At 46.9% G+C, this 22,319-nt stretch overlaps 3 protein-coding genes across 3 annotated transcripts; all 3 read right to left on the minus strand.

The window, feature by feature from the left end:
* Window positions 1-1,906: 1,906 nt before the first annotated feature.
* On the minus strand, window positions 1,907-6,012 carry LOC133229430 (F-box only protein 27-like; the record flags this gene model as incomplete). The annotated part of the gene is made up of 4 exons (XM_061385801.1): window positions 1,907-2,328; window positions 3,001-3,136; window positions 5,175-5,270; window positions 5,519-6,012. Coding segments are annotated over 4 exons (924 nt in total), but the record flags the coding sequence as incomplete, so codon positions are not given.
* Window positions 6,013-16,673: 10,661 nt separating this feature from the next.
* LOC133230566 (F-box only protein 27-like) lies at window positions 16,674-19,802 on the minus strand. Its single transcript, XM_061388218.1, has 4 exons — window positions 19,692-19,802; window positions 19,514-19,609; window positions 18,148-18,283; window positions 16,674-17,482 (listed from the first exon to the last, which is right to left on the minus strand). The coding sequence occupies exons 1-4, from the start codon at window positions 19,733-19,735 to the stop codon at window positions 17,339-17,341; spliced, it is 420 nt and encodes a 139-aa protein (XP_061244202.1). The 5' UTR covers window positions 19,736-19,802; the 3' UTR covers window positions 16,674-17,338.
* A 21-nt stretch (window positions 19,803-19,823) lies between these two features.
* LOC133229431 (F-box only protein 27-like) lies at window positions 19,824-20,526 on the minus strand. Its single transcript, XM_061385802.1, has one exon. It carries the CDS (start codon window positions 20,358-20,360, stop codon window positions 19,824-19,826), a length of 537 nt encoding a protein of 178 aa, XP_061241786.1. The 5' UTR covers window positions 20,361-20,526.
* Between the last annotated feature and the right edge of the window lie 1,793 nt (window positions 20,527-22,319).

Below are 22,319 nucleotides of genomic sequence, written 5' to 3' on the forward strand. Positions count from 1 at the left end.
TCATGTCCAACTCTTTGCGACCCCTTGGCCTGTAGCCTATCAGGCTCCTCCATCCATGGAATTTTCCAGGCAAGAGTACTGGAGGCGGTTGCCATTTCCTTCTTCAGGATATCCAGAAGGTAGTCCATAATACAAATGCACGGAAATATATTTAAATAAGCATGTGTATAAGTTTAATTGAGGCTTTCCATGTGGCACTAGTAGTAAAGGACCACCTGCCAATGCAGGAGACCTAAGAGATGCTAGTTCAGTGCCTAGTTTGGGAAGATCCCCTGGAGGAGGGCATGGCAACCCACTCCAGTATTCTTGCCTGGAGAATCTCATGAAAAGAGAAGCCTGGTGGGCTACAGTTCATGGGGTCACACAGAGTCGAACATGACTGAAATGACTTACCAATGACCTAAATTTGGCATATAGGTACACACGCCTACAAATATGCATATAGGTATAATACAACACGTATATGTGAAAGTTAAATAATATGTTTATTTTTCAGGCAATGGTCTCCATCGTTCCCTTCCTGTAAATTCCTGTCTCATATTCCTTCTATCCAAAGTCCTCTAGTGGAACCAAAAATACCCTCCAGAGTTGAGTCTGAACCAGTATCTATTCCAGGACCACACACTGCATGTGGTCCTGACTCTCAGGTCTGTTTCAACCTGTCAATTCCCCTTTGGATGAAACTGACAAAACACTCTCCCCTTGGGGTGTGTCCCATCTTCTACTGCAGGTGGGGGGACACTTCAGGGTGGACACATCAAAGGCAGCAGCGGCTTCATCTGCTTTCCATCCAGAGACCTGGAGCTCCCTAGGGATCCTGCAGCAGGGAGGGGGCAGCTATGACCCCTGGACTGGTGTGGGGACAGCCAGATCCTGCCATTGCAAGGTTCTCTCTCATCCTCGTGACCAGAATGTCACAAATGTGGTGTCACTGTGACACTGTGCCCATATCCACTGCATGCCTAAGGCTTCTAACCCTGGTTGATAACCTGTGACCCCATGATTTCCTTCCGTTCAGTTCATTCACTCAGTCATGTCTGACTCCTTGCGACCCCATGAATTGCAGCATGCCAGGCCTCCCTGTCCATCACCAACTCCCGGAGCTCACTCAAACTCATGTCCATCGAGTCAGTGACGTCATCCAGCCATCTCATCCTCTGTCGTCCCCTTCTCCTCCTGCCCCCAATCCCTCCCAGTATCAGAGTCTTTTCCAATGAGTCAACTCGTCGCATGAGGTGGCCAAAGTATTGGAGTTTCAGCTTTAGCATCCGTCAGGACTTGGGAAATAAGGTTCTGACTCTGCCATTCTCTCCACTGGAGAACACCTTCTCTAGATGTTTCCTCGACTTGGGAAATAAGGTTCTGACTCTGCCATTCTCTCCACTGGAGAGCACCTTCTCTAGATGTTTCCTCCTGTACAGTTTTTCCTCAACTGAAACAGCTCCTTACTCGGAATCCAGTAGTCACCCAGGCTGTAACACTGTATTGCTATTAAAAACTGCTGAGACACTTTGGCAAGATTATATTACATTTATTACCTATGATTGGCAGATATGTTCTTGATTTATTCTCTCCATATTTGAAAAGAATTTAAAAATGTAACAAAATAATTTTATACACTGTAGGATCCAGGGTAGGGTTGGGCTCAGGGGACCACATCACTGTTCACAGGGTGGGCAGAACCCTCCGTCTCCAGTTTTTGAGGCAGTTTGACTTCCTGCTCTGAGTCCTGGTCCCAGTCTTGAAACCCCATGAGGTTAAGTTCACCACCAGTGGGGGCTGGGATTTTCTTAGCCATAGGGATGAGCTTCCAGTTCAGACATGAGGAGAGGGCTTTCTGCACAAGACCAGTGAAGCCTCTGCAGCAGAACCAGAAGGAAACGAGCGCAGAGGGCACAGGGGCTGAGCCAGAGGGCCTGGCGTGGGGGGAGGACGAGGAGTCCTCTCACCATCTCTCTGTCTTCATCTGTGCGTCTCCACTTACTAGAACAGTGCCTGCCTTAGAGCAGTGGCAACCAGTAAATCTGATGTAAGAACGTTCTTCCTGTAGCTTCCAGAACCTGAAGACAGGGCCCATTAGAAACTTCAACTGGATTCATTAGATCCCCAGAAGCCAGGAGCTACAAGTCCCTAATACTGAGACGGCTCGGCAAAGGGTCCCAGAGCCTGAAAGGCATGGTCAGGTAGTGCTTGACGGACCCGCACGGTCACACTCGGGTGTAATGGATAGTCTCCGTGCTGCTCACACGAGAACTCAAAGTCCCGGACCCAGTGTTCAAAAGACACAAAGCGGACGCCTTTCTTGAGGTTGGAGAACACGTGGTTGACCTGTAGACAGAAAAAGAGATTAAGTCCCACTGTACCATGGCCTTCCCCTCAAAAGCTGAGTTGGGGGCCTTCTGGCAGATGGTATTACCTATAGATGGCTACAACAAGGTCTCTACTTCCACACATCCTTCTAGAATCATGCCACTCCTCACCCAGGGGTGGGGTCTAATTCCCACCCCCTTGCATCTGGGTGGGTTTCATTGTAACCAAGAGTGTGGTGGGAGTGATGCTGGGTGACTTTCACCAAGTGACTTCCACAGCAGGATCACAGAGGCAATGCAGCTTCTGCTGGTTTCTCCAGCAGCCTCATGGTGAAGCCCTGAGCAGCTGACTGCCCCGAAGCTGCCATGCTGTGAGGAAGTCCAACTAGACCATGCAGGGGGATCCCATGGCCAAGCTCTGAACCTAAACCAAGAGCTGCTTGGCCAGCCACCAGCTGCTGTGTACACACTCACACCCCACCCTGCCCTTCAACTCCAGCCTGTGTCTGAAGGGAACGACATGAGACCAGAGCCAGAAACTCCCAGCAAAATCGTCCTCATAGAAACTGTGAGAGGAGATAAGATGACTGCTGTTGATATTAAACAACTAAATTCCGGGGCAATTTGTTAATGCAGCCATAGATCATCATAGGTTCCACTGTCCTTTCCCACAGCCCTCATAGAGACTCACCTCAAAGAAGAAACCGTTGCCCAACCGATCGCTGGGAAAAGGCAAAGGAGAGAAGTGATGCAGGACGACCTGGTTGGCATCTAAAAGTTGGACAATTAGACGATATAAACAGTCAGCGTCTCGGTCATCGAACCACCTATGGCAGAAGGGAGACTGTGAAGCCTGAACTGGTCACCCCATCTCTTTGGGGGTTTGCCTGCCTTCACCTGAAAGGGCTTGCCATGCATACAAGTACCAAGTGTTGTCATGGGAACTGGCACCGTCAGTGTCACGGGGCAGCTTGACCCCATTGCATATCTAACTGAATCCATCTGCACCAAACACGCTCCGCAGCTGGTCTGCACATTCATTTCAGGAGGAATGACCTAGAATCCCAGGCTTAAAGGTGCATGTGCGTGCTAAGTCGCTCAGTTGTATCTGACTCTTTGTGACCCTGTGGACTGTAGCCCTCCAGGCTCCTCTGCCCACAGGATTCTCCACACAAGAACACAGGAGTGGGTTGCCATGCCCTCCTCCAGGGGATCATCCTGACCCAGGGATCAAACCCATGTCTCATATCTCCTGCATTGGCAGACAGGTTCTTTACCACTGGTGCCATCTGGGAAGCCTCAAGGTACCTCCTTCCATTGTCTTATTTCTCATCCTATAATATATTTCAGTGGTGGCCAAGATGTCATTTCCAATGTATACAATGGTAATGTTTTAATTTTTTAATTGTAAAAGGTAATTGTACCTTTTGAGGGTACAATTTTTTTTTTTATCAGTCGTATAACAAGATCCAGGGGCACCTAAATATAGTGGTGATGGGCTATCCAGCAACATCAAAGAAACGACCTCCAAATAGATAGCTATGTTTTGATGTAAGAAATTAAAATTTAAAAAATTAGGAGTAATAGGCTGTACAAACACACAAACAACTATCTTTCACAGAGACTTCATATCACTCTGCTTCTTAGAAACAGATGCCCATTCTACTTCTTCCTGTAGTATTTTGTCTTATTTCTGTATTAATATATTTGTGTGTTCTTCTGACTTACCTTTCATACTGTTCTGTGCCAATCACACACACGCGCACACACACACACACACACACACACACAAATGACCTGTCAATATGAAATGGTTGGGGCTGACCACATCCTCCACTATAGTCACATAATGGAGGCCAGCCACTCCAGATAACAATGTGACTTAGCATGAAGTATGGAATATGAATTGATCTGGAGGTTAACACATGATAAAGCCCTAGTAAAAACTTGGGTGAGGGCTTCCCTGGCGGCTCAGTGTGTAAGGAACCGGCTTGCCAATGTAGGAGACAGGGGCTTGCTCCCTGATCCAGGAAAAGCCCACATGCCACAGAGGCACTGAGCCCGTGCACCACAGCTACTGAGCCTGAGCGCTAGACCCTGTGCCCTGCAACAAGAGGAAGCCACCACAATGAGAAGCCCGTGCACTGCAACTAGGGAGTAACCCCTGCTCGCCACAGCTAGAGAAGTCTCGTACAGCAGCAAAGGCCCAGCAGACCCTATAAATAATACAATAAAATAAAAACTCAGGGACTTCCCTGGTGGTCCATTGGCTAAGACTCTGGATTCTTAAGTGGGGGCGGGCGGGTTTGATCCCTGGTCAGGGAACTAGATCCTACATGCCAGCCCCTCATGGTGGAATTAAGACCCAGCACAGTAAAGCAAATAGATATTTTTTTAAAAACCCACTCTTCTCTACAGCTTTTTCTCCACTGAAACAACTGGCTTTGTGGCTGATATATAACCCTGTCTTATGAAGATAGGGAAATGCAGGCATCACTGTGACTTGCCCAAGGCCACAAAGCCAGGAAGCTGGGATTTGAGTGTGAGAGGTCTGGTTCCAGAATCTGACCTCTTAGACAACTCTTCTATCTTGTCCCCTCCTGAACCAAGGAGCATCTCATTTACAGACAAGACTTAGTTGGACCCAAATCCTCTGCTAGGATCCAACCAGGCATCTTCCAATCCAGGTCCCTTTGGGGGCTGAGAGAGGGTTCAGGGAGAGGATGTTGCTAAGTGCTAAAGCTCTGATGGTGATGAAGTCATTTACCTTCCTGCTTATCTAAGGGGCTGTTAAGAGACCTACATGAAGTCACCCAAACCAAGGCCAATGCTCAGCTAAAGGGCTGTTTTTGTCACCACACTCACCAGTCGGAGACACAGATCTCAATGTTTCCACTATCCAGGAGTTCCCGCCACAGACCCTCCTTCTCCAGGTCCAACACCTGCTTCTGTTGACACCACCTAGGAAAGAGGGAGCAAGGTCAATGAGAACCAAACAAGTACTGGACAACCGCCCTGACCCTGGGGAACTAGGGACATCACCTGTAGGTAGACAGGAACCATCTCTGTCTATAGGCCATCAGCGGGCCCACCCTTGCGTTTTCCTCTGCACCCTGGGCAGCCCCTGCGGTCAGCACCATCCGGTTCAAGAATCCTTCCATTAAAAAAAAAAAAAAAAAGGTTGGTGACTGAGTTCCCCGCCAGCCCACTCGTCCAGGTACAGGCCTCTCGTCTTTCCCATGCCTGCCCCGTTCGCATCCTCCAACGTGCTCCCACAAGGACCCTTCCCTGGGCTCCCACCTAGGCCTCGAGAGCTCTGAGAGCCCCCGAGGAGGTTGCGTCCTATGGGTCTGCGCTCGCAGAAGCGGCCCAGGATGCAGGGCCCGGGGTCGTCAGCAGGGGGCAGGCAGGTGCGGATGACGGGCCACAGGTCGGGGTGTTTCCAGGGCAGGATGCTCCGCCACAGGTCCCAGCCGTCCACCACATCTCGCCAGCGCCGGCACACCGGGCGGCATTGCTGGAGCAGCGTGCTTGGGGGCAGGTAGCTCAGCACCTCCTGGAGCAGCTCGTTAGGCAGTCGGTTCAGGTCCAACACCTCCTCGGGTTCCATGTCCGGAGTGGCAACACTGGCAGGCAGGCCCCCAGAGGCCCACAGGTCGTCCTCACCAGGCCAGGCTGCCGCTGCTGGAGACCCGGTGTCAAGACGTCAGAGTTTCCATGACCTCCAGCCTCCACCAGCCCCACCCCTACCAGCCACACCCCAAGGCTGTCACTCCCCCAAACCCCATCAGCTGCCTCCCTATCTTCATCACCCCCAGCCCCGTCCTCAAGTCCCCAGACTCCCAAGCTGTCCTTGCCAGGCTCCCATCTCCTCCACTCTCCACCGTGCGCCCCACAGCCGCCCCCCACCCAGTCCCCTCTGGGGCCGTGCAGCCCCGGAGCCCCACCCTGTATCTCACTCATTGCTCCTTGCAGGCAGCCAAGCTTCAGGTACCCCCATCTCTACATCTGCCCTTTTTATTTTCTGGCCCCTCCTTTCTTCCTACCCAGCACAACCCTTCACCACCCACTCCCACTCCCTTTCTGATTCCACATTCTCTGCCTGCCCCTCCCTTCTCACTGTCCTGCCCCTCCTCCCTCTGCTTGTACTTACAAGCCTGCCCCTCCCTTTCCTCCCTGGGTGATCTCCAGAAAATCCCTCCATTGGGCTGTATTGGGACCACCACTCGACTGAAGAAAAGCCTTGGAGGAGGGAGGGGTTGGCTGAAGTAGTCAGTCTTGTCATTGTCATCCCCACCAGTGACCCCTTGGAGTGTCCCTAACCAGGTTGCAGGACTTCCCCAGTGGTCCAGTGGTTATGAATACACCTACCAATGCAGGCGACACCGATTTGATCCCTGGTCTAGAAAGATCCCACACGCCTAAGGGCAACTAAGCCTGAGCACCACTACTACTGAGCCCACATGTAGTCACTACTCAGGTCTTCGTGTGCCCTCGAGCCCACACACCCTAACAAGAGAAACCACCGCGATGAGGAAGCTGGAAGACTGAAACTAGAGAAAGCCCATGCACAGCAGCGAAGAAGCAGCACCGCCAAAAATAAATGAATAAATTGTTGTTGTTCAGTTGTGTCCAACTCTTTGCGACCCCATGAACTGCCAGGCTTCCCTGTCCTTCACTATCTCCCTGAGTTTGAATCCTTGCTTTTAATCTGTATATCAACTCTATCCAGTGTATGTTGGCAATTTGATCTCTGATTCTTCTGCCTTTTCTAAATCCAGTTTGTACATTTGGAAGTTCTTGGTTCATGTACTGCTGAAGCTTAGGTTGAAGGACTTGAGCATAATCTTGCTGGCATGTGCAACTGTATGGTAATTTGAGCATTCTTTGGCATTGCCTTTCTTTGGGATTGGAATGAAAAACTGACTTTTTCCAGTCCTGTGGCCACAGCTGAGTTTTCCAAATTTGCTGACATAATGAGTGCAGCACTTTAACAGCATCATCTTTTAGGATTTGAAATAGCTCAGCTGGAATTCCATCACTTTCACTAACTTTGTTCATAGTAATGCTTTCTAAGGCCCACTTTACTTCACACTTGAGGATGTCTGGCTCAAGGTGAGGGACCACATCATCATGGTTATCTGGGTCATTAAGAGCTTTTTTGTAACATTCTTCTGTGTATTTTTGCCATCTCTTCTTAATTTCTTCTGCTTCTGGGTCTTTGCCATTAAAAAGAAAAAGAAGGCCTTTGGTGCTGAGCAATTGCTGTTATTTGGGTCAGACATCTCAGTCGGAGGCTTCCTATTCATTAGGTCGCATAAAATTCTTATCACCTTTAAGTACCCAATATCACTAACTCAGATCACATTGCACAGGAGAAAACAGGCTCCAGCAGGAAGCAAATGCATTTCCATCTGACTCCCTAAATAAGGGCTGTTGTTGTTGTTTAGTCATGTTGTAAGTCGTATCCGACTCTTCTGTGACCTCATGGACTACAGCCTGCCAGGTTCCTCTGTCCATGGGATTTCCCAGGCAAGAATACTGAAGTGGGCCGCCATTCCTTTCTCCAGGGGAATCTTCTCGACCCAGGAATGGAACCTATGTCTCCTGGATGGCACGTGGATTCTTTACCACTGAGCCACTGGGGAAGCCCCAGTCCACCTTCATGGAGTCTTTTATTACCAATCAGGGTAATAGTAGATATGGCTATGTCCTTACTTCACTCAGCTCAGAAAACTGAGGCCAAGTGACCTGCCCAAGGTCACACGGCTGGCAGGTGGCAGAGCTGGGATTTGAACCTAACCAGGTACCTCAGAGGACTTCCCTGGTAGCTCAGCTGGTAAAGAATCCGCCTGCAATGCAGGACACTTTGGTTCAATTCCTGGGTCAGGAAGATCTGCTGGAGAAGGGATAGGCTACCCACTCCAGTATTCTTGGGTTTCCATGGTGGCTCAGCTGGTAAAGAATCCACCCACAATGCAGGACACCTGGGTTCAGTCCCTGGGTTGGGAAGACCTCCTGGAGAAGGGAACGGCTCCAGTATTCTTGCCTGGAGAATTCCATGGACTATACAGTCCATGGAGTCACAAGCAGTCAGACATGACTGAGCGACTTTCACTCAGGCTGGCTCAAGAATCTTTAGTTTTAATCTGTATACTGACTCTATCCAATAAAAATAAAAGGGGAGTTACATATATAATTTCAATATCAGCAAGTAGAACTAGACCTGGATTCTTGCCCACATGGAACTTACCTTCTAGGGAGAGACATGGTAAGTAGGAGGCATGATAAGCAAATTAGATACTATTGGGAAATCAGTAAAAAATAAAATCCCCTGGGATTTCCCTGGCAGTCCAGGGGTTAAGACTCTGAGCTTCTGCTATAGCGGGGGGTGAGATTGATCCCTGGTCAGGAAATTAAGATCCCTGCATGCCAAGGATTGTGACCAATAAACCACCCCTCCCCGCCCTCCCCCACTGCCACCCTTCCCCTCCAATCCTCTCCACAAATGTGCTGCTGCTGCTGCTGCTAAGTCGCTTCAGTCGTGTCTGACTCTGTGCGACCCCATGATCTGCAGCCTACCAGGCTCCCCAGTCCCTGGGATTCTCCAGGCAAGAACACTGGAGTGGGTTGCCATTTCCTTCTCCAATGTATGAAAGGGAAAAGTGAAAGTGAAGTCGCTCAGTCGTGTCCGACTCTTCGAGACCCCATGGTCTGCAGCCTACCAGGCTCCTCCGTCCATGGAATTTTCCAGGCAAGAGTACTGGAGTGGGGTGCCATTGCCTTCTCCACTCCACAAATGTAGAAGAGAATAAAACATTTTTAACAAATGAAATAAGCATGAAATCAGACTGTGATTCACATGGGCCATCATGAACATAGACTTAACATGGAAATGACCTTGTACGTTGGAAGGTGGTCAGTGCTATGGGAAATCGAGCAGGAAAGGGGAAAGGAGGCCATCAGTAGTCTGGGTGGGAGACCCTGAATTCTGAGACATGGATTGACTCTTATACAGGACAAATTTCTTTTCAAAGTGTACACTTTCAATGCGACTTTTACTGCCGAGGTTCTCTAACATGTCCCAAATTGGAAGAATGGAAGGAGCACCCTGCTCCAACAGTTCACTCCTGGCCAATCTGTTTTCATCTCTATACCCTCTCACTTGCTCCCCCCGAGCGATTTGAAGCAAATCTTAGAAACCACCTCAGTCCCCAGGGTCGCAAAGAGTTGGACACGGCCAAACAACTCACTCTTTCACACTTTAGAAACAACACCCTTCTGTCCATCAGTTCAGTTCAGTCGCTCAGTCGTGTCCAACTCTTTGTGACCCCATGGATTGCAGCATGCCAGGCCTCCCTGTCCATCACCAACTCCCAGAGTTCACTCAGACTCATGTCCATCGAGTCAGTGATGCCATCCAGCCATCTCGTCCTCTGTTGTCCCCTTCTCCTCCTGCCCCCAATCCCTCCCAGCATTAGAGTCTTTTCGAATGAGTCAACTCTTTGCATTAGGTGGCCAAAGTACTGAAGTTTCAGCTCTAGCATCATTCCTTCCAAAGAAATCCCAGGGCTGATCTCCTTCAGAATGGACTGGTCTGATTTCCTTGCAGTCCAAGGGACTCTCAAGAGTCTTCTCCAACACCACAGTTCAAAAGCATCAATTCAGCTTTCTTCACAGTCCAACTCTCACATCCATATATGACCATTGGAAAAACCATAGCCTTGACTAGACGGACCTTTCTTGGCAAAGTAATGTCTCTGCTTTTCAATATGCTATCTAGGTTGGTCATAACTTTTCTTCCAAGGAGTAAGCGTCTTTTAATTTCATGGCTGCAGTCACCAACTGCAGTGATTTTGGAGTCCCCAAAAATAAAGTCTGACACTGTTTCCACTGTTTCCTCATCTATTTCCCATGAAGTGATGGGACCAGATGCCATGATCTTCGTCTTCTGAATGTTGAGCTTTAAGCCAACTTTTTCACTCTCCACTTTCACTTTCATCAAGAGGCTTTTTAGTTCCTTTTCACTTTCTGCCATAAGGGTGTTGTCATCTGCATATCTGAGGTTATTGATCTTTCTCCTGGCAATCTTGATTCCAGCTTGTGCTTCTTCCAGCCCAGCGTTTCTCATGATGTACTCTGCATAGAAGTTAAATAAGCAGGGTGACAATATACAGCCTTGACGTACTCCTTTTCCTGTTTGGAACCAGTCTGTTGTTCCATGTCCAGTTCTAACTGTTGCTTCCTGACCTGCATATAGGTTTCTCAAGAGGCAGGTCAGGTGGTCTGGTATTCCCATCTCTTTCAGAATTTTCCACAGTTTATTGTGATCCACACAGTCAAAGGCTTTGGCATAGTCAATAAAGCAGAAATAGATGTTTTTCTGGAACTCTCTTGCTTTTTCCATGATCCGGAGGATGTTGGCAATTTGATCTCTGGTTCCTCTGCCTTTTCTAAAACCAGATTGAACATCTGGAAGTTCATGGTTCATGTATTGCTGAAGCTTGGCTTGAAGAATTTTGAGCATTATTTTACTAGCATGTGAGATGAGTGTAATTGTGTGGTAGTTTGAGCATTCTTTGGCATTGCCTTTCTTTGGGATTAGAATGAAAACTGACCGTTTCCAGTCCCGTGGCCACTGCTGAGTTTTCCAAATTTGCTGGCATATTGAGTGCAGCACTTTCACAGCATCACCTTCCACGATTTGAAATAGCTCAACTGGAATTCCATCACCTCCACTAGCTTTGTTCGTAGTGATGCTTTCTAAGGCCCACTTGAATTCACATTCCAGGATATCTGGCTCTAGGTGAGTGATCACACCATTGTGATTATCTGGGTCGTGAAGATCTTTTCTGTACTGTTCTTCTGTGTATTCTTGCCACCTCTTCTTAATATCTTCTGCTTCTGTTAGGTCCATACCATTTCTGTCCTTTATCGAGCCCATCTTTGCATGAAACATTCCCTTGGTATCTCTAATTTTCTTGAACAGATCTCTAGTCTTTCCCATTCTGTTGTTTTCCTCTATTTCTTTGCATTGATTGCTGAGGGAGGCTTTCTTATCTCTCCTTGCTATTCTTTGAAACTCTGCATTCAGATGCTTATATCTTTCCTTTTTTCCTTTGCTTTTCGTTTCTCTTCTTTTCACAGCAATTTGTAAGGCCTCCTCAGACAGCCATTTTGTTTTTTTGCATTTCTTTTCCATGGGGATGGTCTTGATCCCTGTCTCCTGTACAATGTCACGAACCTCCGTCCATAGTTCATCAGGCAGTCTATCAGATCTAGTCCCTTAAATCTGTTTCTCACTTCCACTGTATAATCATAAGGGATTTGATTTAGGTCATACCTGAATGGTCTAGTGGTTTTCCCTACTGTCTTCAATTTAAGTCTGAATTTGGCAATAAGGAGTTCATATTGCTTCTGTCCATAGCGATACATTATTTTTTTGATGTAATCTGTTTGCTAATGAGATTATGAAAATTGATTGGATCCAATCAGAGGTTTAAAAAGTGGTTTAAAAAATAGGTAAAAAAAAATCTTCAAGTAAAGCTCAAAGGGAAAATACTGACAAGCAAGTTTGCATCTCCATTCTTCAATTTCCTCCTGAGAGACAATCACTGTTAATTTTTGGAATCATATCCCATGGAGTATGCTGATTAAGAAGAAAAACAAATATAACTGGGTTCCAAAAGGGCTTTCCACCTAGAAGATAATGATTTTAGAGTAATGGCTTCCAGGAGGGGAAGGTGTATAAGGCACCCCAGGGGCCTTTTGAAAAAGTTAGGGCTCCATTTTTGATGTCACAGTAATGGGAGTGCTTTTCAGAAGCCGTGCACGGGACAGCGCCCCCTAGGGGAGAGCCGTCCTGGATTCCTCCTTCTGGTCAATGTTGTGCGTGCTTTCCGATAGGAGGAAAGCTCCCAGATGGGCAGTCACTCACTCCAACTCCATCTGGTTTCATGTACATTTGGAACAGAGCCAGTGCTCGTGAACACTTATCTTAACTCTTAAATGGCCAGGAGGGAGCTTTTTTGACATTTAGAGAAAGTCAGCTTGATAAAACACCTTTTCAAAATTCTGACCCTGAGAGAGTAAACGATCTCCTAGGAGAAACCTTAAAGTTATAACTCTTGGTATGTCCTTGAAAGGTAAAACAGCCCACATCATCTGAGACTACAGCCTTAGCTCAATAAGTGGAGTTTAAAACAGAAAGGGAGAGAAAAAAGTGGGAGAGGGACAGAGGCTTTCTGAAACTTAAGCAGTGAAGGTATGAGATCTCTGTCTGTGCCTATCTAGATGTATGTATGTATGTATTAGTCACTCAGTCGTATCTGACTCTTTGCGACCTCCTGGATTTAGCCCACCAGGCTCCTCTGTGCATGGGATTCTCCAGGCAAGAATACTGGAGAGGGTTGCCATGCCTTTCTCCAGGGGATCTTCCTAACCCAGGTATTGAACCCAGGTCTCCTGCATTGTCAGGCAGATTTTTTACCGTCTGAGCCACCAGGGAAGCCCAATGTCTGTGTGTACATTAAAAATATATGTCCTTATCTCTGGATGGTGCTATCAAAATATTACAACATTAATACTGTTAACAATATTCATTTTTTCCCATCTAAAAGTATGGGATATCTTTCCATTTCTTTGAATCACCTTCAATTTCCTTTATCAATATTTTATAGTTCTCAGCATATAAGATTTTCACCTCCTTTGTCAAATTTATTTCTAAGGTATTTATTTTTTGATGGAATTTTTTGTTTGTTTAAATATTTATGTATTTGGCTGTGTTGGGTCTTAGCTGTGGCATGCAGAATCTCTGCTGTGGCTTTCTAATTGTGGCTCACAGGCTCCGGAGTGTGAGGGCTCAGTACTTGTGTGTGGGCTTAGTTACTCTGAGGTATGTGGGATCTTAGTTCTCTGACCAGGGATCGGACCCTTGTCCCCTGCATCGCAAGGTGAATTCTTAACCACTGGATCACAAGGGATGTCTGTGTTGAAATTTTAAAAGGGCTTTTTTTTTTTTTTTTTCACTTTTTGATATTTCATTGTCAGGGTAAAGAAATGCAACAGATTTCTGTGTGTTAATCTTGTATTCTGCTACCTCACTGAATTTGTTTGTCAGTTCCAGTATTTTTGTGTAAAGTCTTTAATGCTTTTTCTATATATTAGCATGTCATCTGCATTTAAGGCAGCTTCACCTCTTCTCTTCCAATTTGGATGTCTTTTATTTCCTTTCTTGTCTCATCCTGGTTGCTAGGACTCCCAATATAATATAGTACAGAAGTGGTGGGAGTGGGCCTCTACGTCTTGTTTCAGATTAGTGGGAAGGCTTTCAGTTTTTCACTGTTGTGCATTATGTTGACTGTAGATTTGTCATAAGTAGCTATAATTATGTTGAGATGTGATCCCTCTATACTCACTTTGACATGAGTTTTTATTGTGGGTGGATGTTGGATTTTATCAAATGCTTTTTCTGCATCTATTGAGACGATCACGTGGTTTCTGTCCTTTGTTGATGTGATGTATCATGTCGATTGACTTGCATATGTTGAATCATCCTTGTGATGCTGGGATGAATCCAGCTTGATAAAGGTGTGTGCTCTTTGTTGGATTTGGTTTACTAGTGTTTTGTTGAGAATTTTTGCATCATATTCATCAAAGATATTGGTCCGTAGTTTTCCTTTTTGGAGTGGTTTTATCTGGTTTTGGTATCAGGGTGATGGTGGCTCATAGAATGACTTTGCGAGTGTTCTCTCCTTCAGTTATTTGGAAGAGTGTGAGAGCAATCAGTAAAGGTTCTCCTTACGTTTGGTAGAATTCCCCAGTGAAGCCATCAGTCCTGGACTTTTGTTTGCAGGGAGTTTTAAAATTGCAAAATCGATTTCACTTCTAGTGATAGGTTTATTCAAATTATCTATTTCTTCCTGATTCAGTTTTGTTGTATGCGTTGTATATTTCTAGAAACTTGTCTATTTCTTCTAGGTTGTCTAAAATGTTGGCATATTATTGTTCATAGTATTCTCTTAATTTTTTAAAAATGCCTGTAATATCCGTTGCTATTTCTCCTCTTTCTTTGGAAGTTTGTTCACTTTATTTTTTGGCTGAGCTGGGTCCTAGCTGCTGTGCCGGGTCCTAGCTGCTATGTCCAGGCTTTGTCTAGTTTTGGAGAGCAGGAGCTACTCTTGTGTGCAGTGTGTGGGCTTCTCACAGCGGTGGCTTCTCTTGATGCGGAGCGTGGGCACCAGGCAGGAGGCTTTAGAAGTTGCAGCACATGGACTTAGTAGTTGAGGTTCATGGGCTTGGATGCTCCGTGGCATGTGGGATCTTCCTGGACTAGGGGTTGAATCTATGTTCTCTGCATTAGCAGATGGATTCTTAACCACTGGGTCACCAGGGAAGTCCAGCACGTGGGATCTTAGTACCTGGACCAGGAATTGAACTGGTGCCCCTGAAATGGAAGCAGAGTTCTAACCGCTGGACCATGAGGGAATTCCCATTTTTTCCCCATTTCTTCTTGTTGAATTCTTATATTATTTATTTGGGTCCTCTCGCTTTTCTCCTTGGAGAGCAGGCCAGAGCTTTGTCTATTTTGTTTACTCTTTCAAAAAACTGGCTCTTGATTTTATTATTTTTATTCTTTGAAAAAGTGTATGTTATTTTTTTCCTTCTGCTGACTTTAGGCTTTCTTTAGTCTTCCTTTTTCTTAGTTCTTTAGGTGCTAGGTTAGGTTGTTTATGTCAGGGCTTGTTGGTTGTTTGTTTTTTGGGAAAGCCTGTGTCACTATGAATGCTCCTCTTAGAACTGCTTTTGCTGCATCCCATAGATTTTGCATGGTTATGTTTTCAATGTGATTTGTCTCAAGATAGTTTTAAATTTCCTCTTTGATTTCATCATTGACCCATCGTTTTTTTTTAACCAGCATGTTGTTTAGCTTCCATGGAACAATTATTTTTCCTGTAGTTTTCTAGGTTTCATGCTGTTGTGGCCTAAAAAGGTATATGTGTGTGTGTGTATATATATACACACACACATACCTACATATATGGGTGTGTGCTAAGTCATTTCAGTTGTGTTTGACTCTGTGAGTAGCCAATGGACTGTAGCCCAAATGGCTCCTCTGTCCATGGGATTCTTCAGGCAAGAATACTGGAGTAAGTTGCCATGCCATCCTGCAGGTGATCTTCCAGACCCAGGGATTGAACCTGAGTCTTATTTGCATTGGCAGGTGGGTTCTTTCCCACTAGTGCCACCTGGGAAGCCCGTACATACTTACACATATGCATATATGGACAATAAAAATAGAAGTGTATTTATATGTCCAAATTAAATTCTATGGTTGCCTTTCCTTTTTCTTGTTCATCTGTTTTGTCTGTACTGGGTCTTTGTTGCTCTGTGTGGGTTTTCTCTAGCTGTGGTACGTGGGCTTCTCACTATGGTGGCTTCTCTTGTGGAGCACAGGTTCTAGAGCATGTGCTCAGTAGTTGTGGCCACGGACTTAGTTGCTCCTCTGCATGAGGAATCTTCCTGGAGCAGGGATCAAACCCACGTCCCCTGCATTGGTAGGCAGACTCTTAACACTGGACCAGTGATTGCTTTTTCTTTAGGGCAATTGTCTCCACCTTTAATTTTCTGTAAACGCCTGATTCATATTCCTCATATCCAAATTCCTCCAGTTGACCCCAAAATATTCTCCAGAGCTAAACTGTCCTAACTATGACCCAGGCCAGAGCAATAGAGCTCATTAGAGCAGGAGGAAGGACCACACAGGATCCTTCAGGACCCACATAACATGTGGTCACAACTCTTAGGTCTGTTTCAACCTGTCAACTCCCCTTAGAATGAAACTGACAAAATATCCTCCCCTCAGGGTGTGTCCCATCTTTTACTGCAAGTGGGGGGACAGTTCAAGGTGGACACATCAAAGGCAGCAGCGGCTTCATCTGCTTTCCATCCGGAGACCTGGAGCTCCTTAGGGATCCTGCAGCAGGCAGGGGGCAGCCATGACCCCTGGACTGGGGTGGGGACAGCCGGATCCTGCCGTTGCATGGCTCTCTCACCCTTGTGGCCAGAATGTCACAAATGTGGTGTCCCTGTGACACGGTGCCCAGGTCTACCACAGGCCTAAGTCTTTTAATGCTGCTTGATAACCTTTGACCCCATGATTTCCTTAAGGCTTGGGAAATAGGGTTCTGACTCTTCTATTCTGTCCACTGGAGAACACCTTCTCCTGATGCTTTCTTCTGCAGTTTTTCCTCAACTGAAACAATTCCTTACTCTGAACCAAGTAGTCACCAAGGCAGTAACAATGTATTTCTATTAAAAAAGAGCTGAGACAGTTTTGGCAAAATTATATGTATTACCTATGATTTAAAAGATGTTCCTTAATTATCCTCTCCATATTTGAAAATAATTTCAAAATTACAAAGTAATTTTACATACAATACAATCCAGGGTAGAGTTGGGCTCAGGGGACGACTTCATTGTTCACAGGGTGGGCAGAACCCTCTGTCTGTCTCCAAACAGTTTTTGAGGTAGTTTGACTTTCTGCTCTGAGTCCTGTTCCCAGTCTTGAAACCCCACGAGGTTAAGCTCACCACCAGTGGTGGCTGGAATTTTCTCAGCCATGGGGATGAGCTTCTAGATATGAGGAGAGGGCTTCCTACATGGGACCAATAAAACTTCTGATGCAGAACCAGGAGGAGACAAGGGCAGAGGGCATGTGGGTTGAACCAGAGGTGCCTGGCGTCGGGGGAGGGTGAGGAGCCTTGTCCCGCTACAGCATTTCACGGGTTCACTGTTCTCCTGTGGTAGAACAGGAGTTGTCTTAGAGTAGCAGCAGCCAATAAGTCTGATGGAAGAGCTTTCTTCTTGTAGCTTCCGGAATTTAAAGACAGGGCCCAGTAGAAGCTTTGACTGGATTCATGAGGTTCCCAGAGGCCAGGCAGCTACAAGTCCCCGAGTACTGAGATGGCTCAGCCACTGGTCCCAGCTCCTGGAAGGAAGGTCAGGTGGTCTTCAAGGACAGCCCTTGATTAGGGTAGACAGACCCGCACGAAGACAGTGGAGTTCATCAGACACACTCCATACTGCTCATTTCTGAACTCCAAGTCCCAGATGTGGCGTTCAAAAGACACAAAGCGAACGCCCTTCTTGATGTTGGAGAACACGTGGCTGGCCTGTAGACAGAAAAAGAGGTTAATTCTCAGTGTGTTTTCAAAAGCTGAGTTAGAGCTTCTGGCAGGTGGTGTTTTCCCTTGATGGCTGCAACAATGTCTCCACTTCCCCATGTCCTTCTAGAATCATGCCTCTGCTCACCCAGGGGTGGAGTCTAATTCCCACCCCCTTGAATCTGGGAGGGTTTCACTGTAACCAAGAGTGTGGTGGGAGTGATGCTGAGTGATTTTCACCAAGTGACTTCCATTGCGGGGTCAGAGGCAATGCAGCTTCTGCTAGTTTCTCCAGCAGCCTCATGGAGCCCAGAGCCACCAGGAAGCAGCTGCCTGCCCTGAAGCCGCCATGCTGGGAGGAAGCCCCAGCTAGAGCAAACAGGGAGATCCCAAGGCCAAGCTCTGAGACTAAACCCAGAGCTGCCTGGCCAGCCACCAGCTGCTGTGTACACACTCACAGCCCACCTTGCCCTTTGGCTCCAGCCAGTGTCTGAAGGGAACTACACGAGACACCAGAGCCAGAAACTCCCAGAAGAGCCCTCCTCATAGAAACCATGAAACGTGATGAAATGAGTGCTGTTGTTATTAAGTCACTAATTTGAGGGCAATTTGTTATACAGCCGTAGATCATCATAAGCCCCACTGTGCTTTCCCACACCCCTGCAGAGACTTACCCGAGAAGAGACACTGTTTCTACCACGCCGGATGGGAAAAGGCAGTGGAGAGAAATGGTCCAGGATGGCCTGGTTGGCATCTAGAAGATGGACAGTTAGCTGATATATGCAGTCAATTCCTTGTCGGTCGTTCCGCCTGTGGGAGAAGGGAAAACCTGAAGGTTAAACTTGCCTTCCCATCTCGCTGGGGGTCTACCTGCTTCATCTGAATGGCCTTCTCATGCATGCAAGTGCAAAATAGTTCTGTGGTCCCCAGGACTTCTACCATCAGTGTCATGTTGGAGCTCAGCCCCTCTGCATCCCCAATGAATCAGTCTACACTAAAGAAGCTCCCCAGCCACTCTGCATGCACATTCATTTCCGAAGTAATGAACTAGAGCCATGCTCTTCAAGGTACTTCCTCCCATATTCTTTCTTATCCTGTGTTCCACTGGCGGTAAAAGATGTGACTTCCAATGTGAACAATGGTGGTGTTTTTAAGATACAATTTTCTTTCCTATCATTTAAACAGATCCAGGGAAATCTACTGGAGAAGAGCATGGCAATCCACTCTAGTATTCTTGCCTGGAGAATTCCGTGGACAGAGGAGCCTGGTGGGCTACAGTCCATGGGGTCACAACTGAAGTGACTGAGCACAGCACAGCATAGAGAAATCTACATAAATTAGTGATGGGATATCCAACAAGATTCAAAGACAGAACATCCCATGTCCTTCAGTGGTAAATGGATAAATTATGGTATATTCCCGTAATGGATATTATAAACCAGTGAAAGTAAAGTAACAGCAGCTCCATACAATTATGGATGAATTTACAAACATGTTATTGGTTAAAAGAAGACCATATACTATATACTGTACAACTCCATATATATTAAATGTCCAAATGAACAAAACTGATCTATGGCAACAGAATTCAGGATGGTACTACCCTTGGGTTGAAAGTGATGGGGAACAGAGCATGAGGCATATGGGGGTGGGGTTTGCTAGCAATGTCCTGTTCTTGATTGAAATGAATGTGTTCACTTTGTGATAATTCACTGCATTGCACAACCAAGATACGTGCTTTTTTGGTGATTGAAATTAAAAATGTAAAAATAAGAGTAATAACTGGTGTAAATACACAGTTATCTCGTTTTACAGAGACTTCCCATAGCCCCACTTCTTTAGACATAGAAGTCCATTCTACTTCTCCCAGAGAATTTTGTCCTAATGTATTCATGCATTTTTATATTCTTCTGATTTGCCATTCATACTGTTCTGTGCCAACCCCACACAGGTACATACAAGGAATATAATTAGAAATTTAAAAAATTTCAAGCCAAGATCAGCGATCAGCCAAAGGGCCGTTTTTGTCATGACACTCACCAGTCAGAGACACAGATCTCAATGTTTCCACTATCCAGGAGTTCGCGCCACAGACCCTCCTTCTCCAGGTCCAACACCTGCTTCTTGTGATACCTCCTAGGAAAGATGGGGAAAGGTCAATGAGAACCGGGCAAGTACTCAACAACCACCCTGGCCCTTGCGGAAGAGGGACATTCACCTGTAGGAAGACAGGAAGCTGGTTTGCATATAGGCCCTTGGCATGACCTCCAAGTTTTCCTTCTCCTCCGTCCAGTCATCTTCACGGCTCAGCACGGTCCATTTCTGGGAGCCTCCTGTTAAATGAAAACAGTTAGTGCCCAAGTTCCTTGCCAACCCACCCGCCCAGGGATAAGTCTCCCCGGGGGTTTCCCTTGGGGAAACTCCCACTCTTCTCTTGGGATCCAGTTCCACCCGGTTCACGGAGTCCAAGCGCCCCATGCGTCTGGTGCCTCCCACGTTCTCCCTGGAGTAAGACCTCTTTCCTGGGCTCCCCACCTAGGCCACGAGGGCTCCGGAGGAGGTTGCGTCCTATGGGTCTGCGCTCGCAGAAGCGGCCCAGGATGCAGGGCCCTGGGTTGTCAGCAGGGGGCAAGCAGGTGCGGATGACAGGCCACAGGTTGGGGTGTTTCCAGGGCAGGATGCTCCGCCACAGGTCCCAGTCATCCACCACGTCTCGCCAGCGCCGGCACACCAGGCGGCAGTGCCGGATCAGCATGCGTGGAGGCAGGTAGCTCAGCACCTCCCGGAGCATCTCGATGGGCAGTTGGTTCGGGCCTGGCGTCTCTTTGGGTTCAGGCTTCAGAGAGCAAACACCGACTGGCCAGTTTCTGGAAGCTGAGGTACACATGGTCTCCTCTCCAGGCTTGGTTGCCGCTGCGGGAGAGTCAGTGTCCAAATGTTAGGGACCTGCAGCTCCGACGGCCAGACCCCGCCAGCTGCCCTCCAAGAGTGCCATTCCCAAACCCTGCCAGCTGCCTGTCCATCCTCACCACCCCCACCAGGCCCATCCTCAAGTCCCCAAACTCTCAACCCATGCTTTGCCAGCCGACTACTGCAGACCCTCTCCTCCACAGGAAGCACAGCACAGCACAGCCGACCCCCACCCAGCACAGCCCCGTGGCCTCGCAGACCCCAGAGTCATACCCTGCATCGCAGCCAGTGCTCCTGGTGGACTAACCGGTCACCTTGTCTTCTGCGCCTCCAGCGCCAAGTCTGCCCTTTTTATAGGCCACCCCATCCCTAATACAAGCACCGCCCACCACGCCCCGCCCCTTGCCCCACCTTCCCACTGACAATCCAATCTACCCCTCCGCTCCCTTCTCACTGTCAGGCCCACTCCTCCCTCGGCCTTGAACCAATTTACTAGCCAGCCCCTCTGGCCCCGCCCCTCATATTCTCCAGAACCCCTTCATCAGCTTGTACTCAGACTAGGGGAATTAATATGGAGCCAAATGTGACATGGACAATGTTGTCGGACGTTTATTAAAACACATGTTCTAGAAGTTCCCCAAATTTTAAGTATTCCAAGATACAGTCATGTTTATAGCTATTGCTGCTGCTGCTGCTGCTGCTGCTGCTAAGTCGCTCCAGTCGTGTCCGACTCTGTGTGATCCCATACACGGCAGCCCACCAGGCTCCGCCGTCCCTGGGATTCTCCAGGCAGGAACACTGGAGTAGGTTGCCATTTCCTTCTCCAATGCATGAAAGTGAAAGTGAAGTTGCTCAGTCGTGTCCGACCCTTAGCGACCCCATGGACTGCAGCCTACCAGGCTCCTCCGTCCATGGGAGTTTCCAGGCAAGAGTACTGGAGTGGGTTGCCATTGCCTTCTCCCTTCTAGCTATTATTAATATCTTAAAATTTGTATGTCACAGAAATAGCCAAATTTCTTTGACGATTGCATTGTTGTTTTTTTTGTTGGTTTTTTCTTTGACGACTGCATTGTTATCAGGTCTTTAACCACGCGTAAGGCTTTTGCCCTTGTAGACGGTTATTGTCTTACTCCAATGCTTTTACAAAAATGCTTGTCGATGACTTGCTTTTATGCTACAAAACTAAATTAGACTTGGTAGCAAAGGGACTTTCACTTTGTGTGATGGTTATTTCAGAAGCGACTCTCTTATGGAAGGCTACTGAAGAAGTAGTAATGGGGTCTCCTTTAACTATGTCTTACAGTCTCTTCTATACTTTCAAAACACGCCACACAATTCTATAAGCCAACAGACTTCTTATGAAGTATTGTTGCTTTAATACTCTGGTTTTTGTGGGTTTGTTTTGTTTTGTTTTTTTGGCCACATGGTATAGCTTACAGGATCTTAGTTCTCTGACCAGGGATCAGACCTGGATGCCCCACAGTGAAAGCACCAAGTCCTGACCACTGGGTGGCCAGGGAATTCCCAGTACTACTCTGGCTTGATCTACTCTAGTCTTGCAACTTCCAGCATCACAACAGAAAAAAAAAAATGATTGCATTTTGTTAACAGATTGGATTAACTTCTTGCTCCCAGGAATGACCTGTTAACACAAGAAACCCCTATTGATAATACTGATATAATTAGTTTATGGATGTGTCCTATGTAAAGGATGAGCAGGGACATTATTGAGCTGGATATGCAATGACACCCACAGTGGACATAATTTGAAAGCTCTTATTTACCAGAAACAAAGGTAGCACAACATGCTAAATTAATTGCCTTAATTTTTTAGCTTGTCAATTAAAGACCAGGTAACAAATATTTATACTGACAGTCATTATGTTTTTGGAGTGGTACACAACTTTGGAATGCCATGAAAACAATGAGTACTTTT

The sequence above is a fragment of the Bos javanicus genome, chromosome 18 (assembly GCF_032452875.1).
Source record: "Bos javanicus breed banteng chromosome 18, ARS-OSU_banteng_1.0, whole genome shotgun sequence".
NCBI lineage: Eukaryota > Metazoa > Chordata > Mammalia > Artiodactyla > Bovidae > Bos > Bos javanicus.

Coding starts and splice junctions, on each gene's coding strand:
- LOC133230566 (XM_061388218.1), bottom strand. CDS start 19,735: ATGCCAAGGGCCTATATGCAAACCAGCTTCCTGTCTTCCTACAG. Junction 18,284..19,513: donor GAGATCTGTGTCTCTGACTG/GTGAGTGTCATG, acceptor CTTCTCCCACAG/GCGGAACGACCGACAAGGAA. Junction 17,483..18,147: donor GAAACAGTGTCTCTTCTCGG/GTAAGTCTCTGC, acceptor TTCTGTCTACAG/GCCAGCCACGTGTTCTCCAA.
- LOC133229431 (XM_061385802.1), bottom strand. CDS start 20,360: ATGTGTACCTCAGCTTCCAGAAACTGGCCAGTCGGTGTTTGCTCTCTG.